This window comes from Bos taurus, chromosome 8 (genome assembly GCF_002263795.3).
Source record: "Bos taurus isolate L1 Dominette 01449 registration number 42190680 breed Hereford chromosome 8, ARS-UCD2.0, whole genome shotgun sequence".
Lineage (NCBI taxonomy): Eukaryota > Metazoa > Chordata > Mammalia > Artiodactyla > Bovidae > Bos > Bos taurus.
In genome coordinates, this window is record NC_037335.1 from 85,829,664 (window position 1) to 85,843,587 (window position 13,924).

General features: G+C 40.0%; 1 protein-coding gene across 1 annotated transcript in view; it reads left to right on the top strand.

Annotated features, from left to right (window-relative positions):
* SPTLC1 (serine palmitoyltransferase long chain base subunit 1) overlaps nt 1-13,924 on the top strand; it is a 65,697-nt gene that overhangs the window by 49,274 nt on the left and 2,499 nt on the right. Inside the window, exons 9-14 of the mRNA NM_001034749.1 lie at nt 2,290-2,397; nt 4,568-4,663; nt 5,027-5,123; nt 6,370-6,424; nt 11,151-11,268; nt 13,352-13,425. Of these exons, the coding sequence (NP_001029921.1) occupies nt 2,290-2,397; nt 4,568-4,663; nt 5,027-5,123; nt 6,370-6,424; nt 11,151-11,268; nt 13,352-13,425 (548 nt within the window). The remainder of the gene's footprint in view (nt 1-2,289; nt 2,398-4,567; nt 4,664-5,026; nt 5,124-6,369; nt 6,425-11,150; nt 11,269-13,351; nt 13,426-13,924) is intronic.

A 13,924-nucleotide genomic window follows, 5' to 3' on the forward strand; every position in this document is an offset into this window, starting at 1 on the left:
TTTCCTTCAATCTATTAGTATGGTTTGTTACACTGATTTTCCTGTAGTAAACCACCATTGCATTTGACCATTAAAGTCTGAATCTGTGAGTCCATCAATTGAATAAGGATTTACAATTAAGAGTTTCGTATCTTATTTTAAAATTTTTCCCTATTTATTGAGGAAATCTAGATACATCCAAAATGTTAATAAAAGAGATGATTTCTTATCCTCTGCTTCCTTTTGTGTCAAAGCCTGATAGGATAATGTGGGAGAAAGAGTGGGCCACAGGATACTAGAAGTGTATATTACAGAAATGCAGTAAGAAAGCAGTGTTCATGCAGATATATAGCCAATGGAAAAAATATGAAGTGTAGAAACAGTAAGTATTGGATATGTAAAATTATAGGATACAAATTAGGGTTTGACAAAGGGATTCCTGTTTTGTTACACTTGTCTGTTTGTGTACCAGTACTGTAATAATATTATTAAACATTTTCTAAAACATAGTTTTTAGAAACTATTCATTTGATAATATCTCATATTAATGGATAGGACACAGAGTCAGTGTTGAAAAAGTGTAATTCACCCCAAATTGGTTTGTTCATTGTTAAGAAAATTTATCTAAAAGCCCAGTGGGGATCCCTTCCCAATTTGATATTGATTAGCATGATTATGGTTAAAAAAGAAATTATCAGAGACTCATGATACAAGAGTCTTATATATTTTTGTGCATTAGTTCTATAGTCTCAGTGGGAAAAGTCTTTTAGTAATTAAAATTTGATAATTAAAAGTATGATTGTGGCACAAGAGAAGATTACTTGAGTCATGGAAGGATTTATGACCCAACTTCTCATGTCACATATATAAAAATTTAGTGGTTGATAATCACTATATTTTAATTCAGCTGTAAAACTGATCACATACATATTGTAAAGGGGTAAATCAATTAGACATCAGAAGGAGAAAAAAGAAACAAAACTGTATACTTGTGTGTTTCCCAATGTATACACCCAAAAATTTATGAAATACTTAGAAGAACGTATAGATAAATATGCATCTAAACCATTGATGGGAAAGGACTTTTGTACAAGCCAGAAAGCATAGGGGGAGGGAAAAAAAGATTAAAAACCATACTAATGAAAACTTTTTCTGCATTAAAAAAATGAATCTAAACTGAAACATAGTGCCTCTGAGGAAAGAATGTATACAACATTTCCCTAGGAAGTTCTATGCATAATTAGACCAATATTTGACACATATATTACAAGTCTGTACTTACAAGGCCTAAACAGTTCGTTTTTAAAAAATTGGCATTGTGCTGTCTGTTTTATTTGAGTTAAATTGAATCATTTTAGAGCATCCAGATTTCGTTATTTTCATTTTTTATGGCAGTTCTGATCTATGAAGAGAGTGTGTGTGTTAATCTCTCAGTCATTTGCAGCCTCATGAACTAGAGTTTGCCAGGCTCCTCTGTCTATGAAATACTCTAGGTAAGAATACTGGAGTGGGTTGCCATGGCCTTCTCCAGGGAATCTTCCCAACCCAGGAATTGAACCCGGGTCTCCTGCATTACAGGCAGGTTCTTTACTGTCTGAGCCACCAGGGAAACCCGTGGGTATGTTTACTTACATTCTGTTAACATGCTGCCAGTACCGAATTATCAAATACTAAACTTTTGCTCCTAGGACAAATACAGAGTTAGTTTTCTGCAGGCCTCTCATCACAACGTTTTCATCCATTGCTCAATACATAACCTTGTTTTATATGTGTTTGTGTTAAAAGACACCTTATTTAATATATATTTTTGATTTATTCACATTGAACTCATGGCTAGCAGTACTGTAACTCTGGCCTGAATGATACTTAGGTAAGATACATTTTTTTTCATAAGGCACATCATAGCCGTCTTGCACTTAGGAAAACTAGACAAGACTTCAGCACTGTGCTAGGGGTCCATTTTAAATAACAAAATCACCAACAAAATGTGAAAAATGTGGCAGTAAACAAGACGTGAAGAGGACACTTATTCACAGTATGAGCTGAAGCAGTAGCCTGTTAGCTCGCCTGGAAAGTGTGTTCCAGGTGACTCACAGTTTTCACCACTCTGCAAGTGTGCCTTAAGTATTAATTTGGGGTCACAAATTTTAGCAAATTGGCAGTTTCACAAATATGAATCCACCAGTAATGAGGATACACTGTACGTTTTTTTCCTCTCCTTTTTATTTTAGGTTTAATTTTGTTCTTAACCATATGTTCTGTGCACTGCTAATTATCAGTATTTTAAAGTTGTGTTTATTTACCACATAGGTTAAGTTAAAATATAAATATAAAGCAAGAATCTTTCTGGAGGAAAGCCTTTCATTTGGAGTCCTGGGAGAGCATGGCCGAGGAGTCACGGAACATTTTGGAATCAGTGTAAGCTCTCCTTTTTTGGAACATTCCCTCATATAGTAACCATGCAGTTCCACCCTGCTGGGCAGGTTTCATGGATACAAGACAGTGCTCCTCATCAGTGTGCACTGGCAGCACTTCACTGAGTCCATGGAGGATGGCTCAGCCACACCAGAGCCCCATCTTCCCTTGAAATCTATGAACTCAGAGTGGCTAATCATAGATTTGTGTTCTGTTTAAAAGGTAGCATTTGATCCCAGCTTTCAGTATCTCTAGAAACAGTTAAATTTACCTTTTTTTCCCTTAAAATCAGTAAGAATTCCTCAAGTTGTCCTTAGAAAATATTTATTATAGCAGTGAAAAGATGTTCTTTCTAATATTTAAAATTGTATATTCTGTGTAGTATGTATATATGGGGATGATTTTAATATGTACAATATCAGAAACCCTTACCAATATGGTATTCACAGAAAAGCCCCACAAGGTCCCAGACAACTGGAGTATGTCATGTTTTTCTTTTGCTGAAGGAAAATAAGCTTCAGTTAGCCCCACCCTTGGTGGTGTGAGTGCCTAGATCTTCAGGAAGGAGGAGCAGCTCGGGCCCATCTGCACAACTGGTCACCACTCACCACTGCATAGCCTGCCCTTGCCCACCACTGTGTACTCTGTCCTCGCTCACCGCTGCTGTAGTCTGTCTTCATTCACCACTGCCATAGCCTGTCCTTGCCCTCCACTGTGTGGTCAAGTTAAAGAAGCTTTTCTCCAAATCTTGTGTATAAAAATTTTCACAACATGTTAAAAAGTTGAACTTATGCAACATAAAATCACCTTCAATTATATTTGCATCCCTCTACCCATACAGAACTAGAGAAAAATGTAAAGCAGAATGAATATCACAGAAACTTGACTGAAGCATGCTCCCCAGAGACAGACTGACATTTGGCAACTAAATGCCCTAAAGAATTTAAGAAAAATGGAAATGTAATTCAAGTAAAATTTACACTAGAGCAGCTTTTAAGACATGAAGATTTTAAAGAAGATAAAAGCACCATATAATTTCACTCTTCTGGTTTTCTGACTGCTCTTAGCAGTTGTCTCAGAGATATTATTTATAAGAGCTTAAGTACAGAATGTGTGGACTTTATTTGGATCCTGATTCATACAAATATCATGGAAAACAAGGTTTGTGAAACAGATACTTGAACCCTCAATGTTTGACATATAAGAAATTTTGATAATGTTTTTGAAAGAGTACCTATCTTTTAGAAATGCTCGCTGAAATATTTATGGATGAAAACAAGTTAAGTCTGAAATTTGCTCCAAAGAAATGAAGAGGGCAGTAGGGGGCTGTTCATAGAACAGGATTGTCCATAAGTTGATAATTATTGAATCTGGTGGTAATTCTGTAATACCAATATATGTTTGGAATTTTTCATAAGGAAAGGATGAAGAAGAATAAGAGAGCACAGGTTTCCTTTTTGGATCTGTGGAACACTTAGAATAACACCATGTGTGATCTGACCAGTTATTATGGCCACCAGTGAGTAGTTACTGAATGGCTGTTGTGCACAGGATGGAACTTGGTGCCGGGGGCTGGAGCAGAACGTGAGGACCCAAGGAGTGCTGAGCTGTTGAAAAGGTGGTGGGTGTTCAGGAGCCCACTGGGCACATTAGGTTTATCCACTGCCCAAATTGGTTAATTTGTTCAAAGAACCTATTGCCTTCATGTTTGAATAAATTGATTTCGTTTTTGGAAAGGTGGAAAAGATGAATGTAGTACACATTCCAAAAATGCTCAAAAGATTCCTTTTTGTTTCTCTCAAGTACCTTCTATGGAGAAGGCCAGCTGAGACCACTGTTTTAGCAAGGAATGATCTTATCTTGTGCTTCTGAGTATGTTGAGTATCGAACAGCTTTAGATTTCATCTTTTATTATCTGTGAATAAATTGTCAATGCATGACAAAATGCAAAAAAGTATATATAAAATGAGACATTCAGAGGTGGGTTGTGAAGCAACAGTCCTTTTAACAATTGATTTTGTATGACTTATCCTTTATTTTCATAGAGGTGGTTTGAATCCAGATGTTGACATCATCACTGCTGAAATTTTGTCTCTAAGCTTGACATTGGCCTTTTTTTTTTCCCTTTTCTTTAAATTGAGAAGTAACTCCCACTGTTCCTCTTTTCTGGCAGATTGATGATATTGATCTTATCAGTGCCAACATGGAGAACTCACTGGCATCTATTGGGGGTTTCTGCTGTGGCAGGTCTTTCGTAATTGACCATCAGGTGGGTTCTTTTTAAAAACAAAGAGCAAAAACTGAAATTTACTGCTCCATTTGAGTCACCCAAACATGTAACTGTTTTCGCAAAATTTCATTCTTAGTTTATCATACAGTTTTTATTTAGAAATAGATTTCTTAAAGAATCACTCAAAATATTTACATTTAGAAATTGTTTCCCTTTTTAAAAAAAGGTTTTGTTTTTGTTACATGATAACTTCTGTACATGCCTGGGTTTTACCACCTTAGCAGTTGTACACACTTTTTGGTAGGTGGTACGGAGATTTAGTGCCTTTAGATTTTTTTAGCCTCTCTGTCCCCGCCACCCCCCACCAAATATATGCTTTGTGACTTGTTTGTTTCTTTTCAGCGACTTTCTGGCCAGGGATACTGCTTTTCAGCTTCGTTACCTCCCCTGTTAGCTGCTGCTGCGATTGAGGCTCTCAACATCATGGAAGAGAATCCAGGTATAACCTTTAATCCCAGGAAATCAAAGATGTCACAGGTTATGTTAGCCATGCTCCTGGTTTGCTTTTTTGAGAAATTGGCTGGAGGGAATTATTTCCTAGACAAAGCTCTGGCTCAGAATTAGATTATCTGGCAACCTATGGGAAGGATGATGGTGAAGAAGTTGTCCCTGCCCCCAGGGTTTTGGTATAGAGCTTCTCTCGTTTCTGGAGATGAAGCCAGAGCCACAGCAGAGCTGGCTCCTTTGGTGGGCAAAGATGCCGGAAACAGGAGGGTTACCTCTGGGCCAGTCATGGTGATTTAGTTTATTTATTTATTTTTTTGAGAAATTTGCTGAAGTATGCTAATTTTTGGTACATATAATTTTATAGCTGTTGTCTGGTTGTCCCCTCCAGCCTTTGAACCATGAGTTGGTACCAAAGTCAAACTGGTTTACCAGCCATTAAAGCTTGCTTAATGGGCAGGTGACTCAATTTAAAATGTGATTCTAGGCTGTGATAACACCTCCTCACCAAGGGCTAAAACACAAATGCAAGAGCAGGTCTGGGTTTTGTAAAGTTTAAATTTTCTAAATTTCTAAAGTTTCAGCGTTGATTTTTTTAATTCAGAGAATCAGTAAAAGTGAACATTTCTCTGTGCATAGTCATATGCTTGCTTATCAGTAGCCCGCCACTCTCATCTCCTCCGATATTTCAGCTTGTGAAATTTCCTTAAAAGAAAGCAAAAGTATCAAGAAAGAGATCATAAACATTAACACAGTGTCTGTGTTTTCCCAAATTCTTTAGGGTCCAGAAATCAGATTTGTACCCTTTTATTCTTAGCTAGATAATGTATAGAATCTTGGTAAGAAAAAGAGCCTTTGTTTTGTTGTTGAAAACCTCCCGGATTTTGCTGAAAGTAGGGTGAGAAGGTGCCGGCTAGTATGTGCCAGAGATGAAAGTTGGGCGTCTTCAGAGGAGTTACCAGCTGTCTGTGTGTTACTAGTAGGCAGAAGGATTTGCAGCATTTGAAAGTGATGAACTGGGGACTTCCTTGGTGGTCCAGTGGTTAAGACTCTGCGCTGCCACTGCAGGGGCATGGTTTCCATCCCTGGTTGGGGAATTAAGATCTTGCATGCCACATGGCATGGCCAAAAGGAAAATTAATTAATTAAAATAAATTGATGAACTGGGTCTTTAAAAACATTTTTAGATTAGTAATACCAAATTTTCCAAATGTACTATCAAATGTATTTGTTTCATTCAGGTATTTTTGCAGTGTTGAAGGAAAAATGCAAACGAATTCATAAAGCTTTACAAGGGTGAGTTACCTTTTCAACCATCTTGAAGTTTATCTTCACCACATTCAAACAACTCATGAAAAATTTTGAATGTCACGTCTTTGGTTTTGAGTGCATTTAATCGGCTGGGTCAATTTGACTAAATTGCAGCCAAGAAACCAAAAACACAGTTCATTCAAATTTCTTTTTGTGTGAATCCAAAACATCCATTTTGCCATTGTTTTAAAGAATCATAGCTTTGTTTTTCTAAAAATGATAATAAGTTCATTAGTAAAATAATTAAAGCAGGACAAAAGATAAAGATGAAAACTAACAAATAACAGAACATTTGACCACCAGAAATAACTGATAAACATTGGAGAATCTCTGCACATCTGTAGGGATACAAGGATGTATTAGATGATGGTGGGTTCATACTGTCCATGTTACTTTTTAGAAAATTATTCTTTTATTTTAAATTACTTAAACTAGTGAAAGTGAAGTGAACCTTATGTGTATTCTGTTTATTTTTGTTTATATTAACTATACAAGAGTAGTTCTTTAAAATTCCTTGAGAATTGAGGGGGAGAGGGGAATTAAGGCTGGTGACATCCTCAGGCTCTTATAGAAAATTATCTCACCTTGCCTGTGGTGTTTCTTTTTGCCTTTCCAAGCTGAAACCTGCCTTCTCAGTCATGGAAGTCCTATCCCTATTCCCAGATATGGAATCTAGAAACTTTTCTAAAAGAAAAAGACAGTTGATAAATAAGCAGGTCACAGATGTTCCAGATACTATAGGGGCAGAAATAATTAAAGTCTGGATCTGACTTTATGATCATAGCAAAAGTTCTTGCATGATTTATGGTAGAGAGATATTGTTGTTATTGTTTCCAGTTACATTGGTTTATGAAATATTAATAAACCTGCTCAGCCCAGCACCACGGAGTCACTGTCAGCTCATGAACACATGCCTCAGATGCCCTTTATTCTGTCTAGCAGTGTTAATATGTTTAAGTCCAATCCTCCATTGTTCCCAGCTCTTTCACACTTCTCCTCTCTAAAATCCCTCACCCTTGTCTCACTGCACCCACTTTTAGCTGACAGCCCTGTCTCATGCTTTCACTTGGGAACTGCTTCATTTTCCCTCACAAACTTGTACACCTGCAGGTTTCCAAGCCAGCCTTCCCTCCTGTTACAGCCAGAGAAGTGTTCCTCCATCCATCATAGCTCTTCTTTCTTAAAACCGAGTGCCTTTGATTGTCTTCTCTCCTTTCTCTGCAGTCTCTCCCATTTCCTGAGTCATTTGATTAGCTCTGCCCTGTCTTAAATGTTTCTTTCCCATGACCCCACACTCTCTTGTAGTAACTAGCCCGTTGCTCTGCTTCTCTGTGTAGTCAGTCTTTTCCCCACTGTTTAGCCTTCTCTGCATCCTCACCTCTCATGTACACTTGAAACTACTGAAACCCACCTCTGCTCCTGCACCTTACCCAGCCATGTGCCTGTCACTCAAAGGCATGACTGTATTTTTTGATGTTAAAACATCCTTGTATTCCTGAGTAAACCCCTACTTGATTATAGTATGTTTTTCTTCACTGTTAAAATTTTGAATTTTTATATCCATATCTGTGATTTAAATGGGGCTACAATCTTTGGTTCCAACAGCCTTACGTAACCTAAGAATCAGTGAAATAATTTTTCCACTGTCTTGTATTATGGAGCTACTGTGTAAGACCAGGCTTGATGATTTATTTCTTCAGAGTTGAGCAAGACTCCTCTGTCAGACTCTCTGGAGTTGGGGCCTTTGGGTTGGGCATGTAGTCTATGATTATCTTTCCTGTGTCTGTATTATTTCCTCTTTTTATTTTCTGTTTCTGTAATTTTTCCTTTTTCCAGGATTTTTGCCCAGCATATTTTTTTTAAGTTTGATTTTGTTTTCTTTGATTGATCTTTTTTTCCCCTTATTTTCCTACCTTCCTGTTTCATTGAATTTTGATTTTATTCTTTTTTTTTTTTTTTTAGCTTTTTACATTTAGCTTATTGGTTTTATTATTTTCCAGTAAATGTCTTAAATATAAACATTTTCAAAGGCAGTATTTCCAACATTCAGTTCTAAGTAATTTTCTAAATCTCTTCTGATCAGAGATTTGCTGCTGTCATCTCTGAGACTGCATTTGGGAGAGGAAGTCAATGGCCTATGCTAGTTTGAGTCCTTGCTGGAATCTTGAAGTCCTTAAATTCCGACAGATAATTATTCATGCCCAGTGCTCTCCCCACAGTAAGCACATGATAGAGACCATGTCTGAATTGTTGACTGTCCTGTCCATGGGACTTAGATCAATGCTTAGGATTTCCATTTGGTAAAAAAAAAATGGTAGATAATAAGGTCTTCAAAAAGATTTTTTAAGTATGCTGCTGCTGCTGCTAAATTACTTCATTTGTGTCCGACTCTGTGTGACCCCATAGACGGCAGCCACCAGGCTCCCCCGTCCCTGGGATTCTCCAGGCAAGAACACGAGTGGGTTGCCATTTCCTTCTCCAATGCATGAAAGTGAAAAGTGAAAGTGAAGTTGCTCAGTCGTGTCCAACTCTTAGTGACCCCATGGACTGCAGCCCACCAGGCTCCTCCATTCATGGGATTTTCCAGGCAAAGTACTGGAGTGGGGTGCCATTGCCTTCTCCGTTCAGGCTCTGAAACACAGCTTCTAAGTTTCTGAACTGGAGTTATAATTATGTCCATTGGTTTTAGTTAAACTTTAACGCATCAGTATCCAGGCAGCCAGAAAGAGGCCATTTTGTTTCATTCCTCTCCCACCAGCTTGCTCCACCCAACATGTGAAATGAGCCCATTTGATCAAATAGGAAGCTTGATTGGGCTTTTAGGTGCCTTGTTATTAACAAGGAAAATCCAGGCCATTTTATTCATAGGAAATGCTATTTGGAAAGTAATATATTCAGTTCTCTCTGAGAGTATATGACCTAAAATAATTGATATTTCTTTGTATACAGTTTAACACATTCAAAATTCACCTAGGAAATGGGTTTTGAAAGCATATTACTTAGTTTCTACATTAGTAAACAACTGATCTATAAGGTTTCCCAGTATTCTAGAAGTCCTAGAGTCTAAGGTTCCATTCAAATCTGCAGCCTGGTTTATTGAGAGATCCTAGCATGATGTATTCGGAGAAGGCGATGGCACCCCACTCCAGTACTCTTGCCTGGAAAATCCCATGGAGGGAGGAGCCTGGTGGGCTGCAGTCCATGGGGTCTCTCAGAGTCGGACACGACTGAGCGACTTCGCTTTCACTTTTCACTTTCATGCATTGGAGAAGGAGATGGCAACCCACTCCAGTGTTCTTGCCTGGAGAATCCCAGGGACGGGGGAGCCTGGTGGGCTGCCGTCTCTGGGGTTGCATAGAGTCGGACACAACTGAAGCGACTTAGCAGCAGCAGCAGCAGCAGAATGGTGTATTACATGTAAAGAAAGTAGGCATAAATTAATGATGTTCAAGGCTGGCTTGAAAAGCAGGTGATCTTAGCCTCCCCACCTCACGTGCTATTTGGCACAAGTAGTCATTCAGGAAAAGCGTGGTGAGTCCTAAAAATATTTGAGGAATTGAGTATGCTACCAAGTACTTTTTGTATTCATTTTACTCTAAGGGAAAAGCAAATCTTTCCAAGTAAAGCACACTAAATGAAAGCAATCTAAAATGTTTGGCCCAGTTTCGAATAGACATGTATTACGGTTTCTGTCCCCCGAGATAGGTCAAAAATCATACCATTCCTGACTAAGTACTATGGCCTGCAGTTCTCATAACATCTATAATAATCATGTGAAAATATAGACTTTCACCTCTAAAGAAATCTCTCTTTCTCCTTGAGAAAGAGCAGGTTTCTGTACTGTTAATCCTAAGAAAGAAGAAGGTAATTGTAATTCAAGTAACACATGCACACAAGCAGGCAGCTTTACAACCTGAACGTTGCTGGTGGTCAGAGTATAAAATTTCAGTGTCAGAAGCCATTCCTGTGATTTGTGAAAAACAAGACACAAACTAAAGATAGAAAATAAGGAAGCAACATTATCAACTATAATAAGTTGTCCATGAAGAAAACAAAATAATAGAAACTGAAGGTGCTTTCCTGGAGTGGGTGATGAGGGAGGCCCTCAGGGGAGTGGCAGTGGGCCGGGACCAGGCGTGCCTGGCACCAGCAGGAGGACAGGAGAGAAGAGATGAGGAGAGGAAGCTGTAAGCCCGGGGCCCACGACCCGCGTGGGACCTGTGAGGGCCCCACTGAGGCAGGGCAGTCCCAGCCAAGTGGGGTGAGGCGTGCAGACCACCTGGTGGGAGGCTGGAGACGATGTCTGTGTTCTTTGTGAAATGTGAACCCAGGGGGACCCTCCAGCCAGTGAACCGTCTTCCCAGCCGTGCTGCAGGGTGTCCTAGACTGGGAAGCACTGCCCAGAGCATGTATTTTTACCTTGCTTTGTCAGATCTAGAATCCCATCACATGGTGTTTCCCATGAAAGTTCCAAGTTTCTGTCAATTCATTAATGCAGACTTCATATGATTATTAATACGTGAGGAACCTGAGCTTGAGGAGGGCACGGAAACCCACTCCAGTATTCTTGCCTGGAGAATCCCCATGGACAGAGGAACCTGGCAGACTACAGTTCATGGGGACACACAGAGTTGAACTTGACTGAGCAACTAAGCACAAGCACAGCCTGAGCTTGGAAGGGGAATTATGCGTCTGTATGTTTCCCTTTCAGCATTCCTGGACTAAAAGTAGTGGGGGAGTCTATTTCTCCAGCATTGCACCTCCAACTGGAAGAGACCACTGGGTGTCGAGAAAGAGATGTTAAACTGCTTCAGGAAATAGTAACTCAAGTGAGTATCCAGTTATTAGGTGAATACATACATACTTGCGAATGAAAACAGACTCACTCTGCTTCCTTGTCCTGCTTGTCCTGACAGTTCCTTTCTGAGGCTCCTGCCCTGAATCTGTGCTGCCAGGCGTCAGGGTAATAGTAATGTTTCTCCACACATTATTTGTGTCATGGGATGTGGGCCTTGTCTAGGTGCCAGAGTGTCCGTTCTGATCAGACTCACCTCTGTCCTCTTCTCATTCATGGCAACAGCTAGTCTTACTGCTGCTTTGTTCCAGAGGGAGACTCAGAAGAGGGCATGTGAATCAGTTGACTCCATACTGTACTTAACATAGCTTATCTTCGTAACTAAAAGAAAAAGTGAGTCTGTGGACAGTTCACAGATCCCAAAGTAGTATCTGTGGGCCTGATCGATACTGGCTGTCTCTGGGAAATCATCTTGAGAGTCGCATGAGGAGAGAACAGGCTCTGGAGCAGGGAAGAGAATACTCTGTGAAAGCTGCATCTGTAAGAAGGAAGAGGCAGTTCTTACAGTGTTTTTGCATCATCACAGCTTCCACCTTAAAAGCCTTTGTTCCTCTTTGTCTTTTCTTTTCCGTATTTGATAGAGAAAAGAAAATTATGACACAGTAGCTCTTTTTTAAGCTTTGTAGAACTGAGAGGAGGTTCTGCCAAGTTTTTGTTGAATTGCTTGACAAAACAACTGTTTTTACAAACTGAGCTATGGTTTATAATGTTTCTTAACTAGCGAGGAAGCAGAGCCAGTCCAGATGTTTGCAGAAGGAGTTAACTTTTCCAAGTACACTTCCAGAATGTAGAATTAGCAAACGTCACTGCCTGCCGTTGTTTTCTATCTTTTCCTAGCAGAGGAAAACCTGCCTTCACAGCTGACAGAGTGGCTCCTCTTCAGGCCGATGGCTGCCACAGGCTGGCTGTGTTTGTTCTCTCTTTTATAGCACCTCTTGTTCTGATTGGGTCTTGTTGTTGTTGTTTAAATACAATTCACCTGTAAAATTCACCCTTTAAAGTATCCTGTTGAGTGGTTTTTAGTATCTTCACAGGGTTGTGCAGGCTCTGATTCGAAAACATTTCATCACCTCAAAGAGAAACTATTATAAATCATTACCCTTGTCTGACTTTATGCTTTTTTTATTTTGATATCATTAATTTTTTAAAATTGTTGACAGATGGCTAATGTATCGGAAAACTATTCAAAAAACGTGTGATACCAGACTTCTCTGTGCCTGGTAGCACCGTGCCCAAGTGTGCACATGGGAATCAGAGGTGTCGCTGGCATTTGAAGTGTTGGTTGCTCAGGTGTGTCCGACTCTCTGCGACCCCACGGACTGTGGCCCGCCAGGCTCTTCTGTCCATGGTATTCTCCAGGCAAAAATACTGGAGTGGGTTGCCATTTCCCTGTGAGCAATTTCTGAAGTGATTCTGCTGGCATTATTAAATCCAGCTCTTGGTTAGCCTGTAGGGCTTTGCTGGTCCTGTTTGCCCTTGTCCTAACTCTGCTTTCCCTAAAACGGTAATCCCTAGTTACCTATGGCTATTTGAATTAAGTCGGACTCAGAGCTCAGTGTCACAGTTGCGCTAGCCATGTCTCAGTGACCGAAAGCCACATGGGTCCCTGACTGCCCATGAACGGTGCAGAGTAAACACCTCCCTCATTGCAGGAGGCTCTGTAGAACAGTGTTGCTCAGGATGATTTTGTAGTTATTTTGTCTTGGTAGTTATAATTGGAAAAATGAATTAAAACTTCTATTGAGGGTGACATTTCAGTGTACCTTCCTGTTTTAATGACCAGTGTCTGTGGTCTGGGCTTTCCAGGTGGCGTTAGTGGTAAAGAACCCGCTTGCCAGCAGGAGGCAAGAGACGTGGTTTGGATCCCTAGGTAGAGAAGGTCCCCTGGAGGAGGGCACAGCAACCCACTTCAGGATTCTTGCCTGGAGAATCCCATGGACAGAGGAGCCTGGCGGGCTACAGTCTGTAGGGTCGCACAGAGTCAGACGTGACTGAAGCAGCTTAGCACCCACACGCATCTTCAGTTGGGGTCACAGGTATACTCCTTTTCCATACAGTGCATGGACAGAGGCATCGCATTGACTCAGGCACGCTACTTGGAGAAAGAAGAAAAGTACCTCCCCCCTCCGAGGTTAGTAGACTTTAAAATATGACCTGAGGCATCATTTTGTTTACTACTTTAAGCTCTTTTGAAATATATTATGTTTTGAAATTTTTTGAAAGATCATCATAGGATAAGGAAGAATATGTATCATTAAAAAAATAGTATATCACCTGTTGTTCTTAAACTAGATGTTTTCCCATTTTTAACTGAAAATCCCTCAGGACTCTAGTAAATGAAACATCTGTGATCTCGAGACTGAACTGGGACAGCCCAGGTTCCCACCGGTGACGACCTGCCACTGTGCTGTGGCAGCCGTTTCTGCCACGCGGACAGTCCTGCAGGGAAGGGCACGGTCTGGTTGGTGGTGTCATCTCACCTCTGGCCCAAGCACTGTGTGTGATACTTAATCTGACAAACATTTATTAAACTCCTAAGGAAAAACAAAGCATCAGTGGGGAAAATCGAGAGAGGGTTGAGCAGCCCCCCAGGGAAAGTACCTTGACTCATGATTTAAAATCAGTGTTCA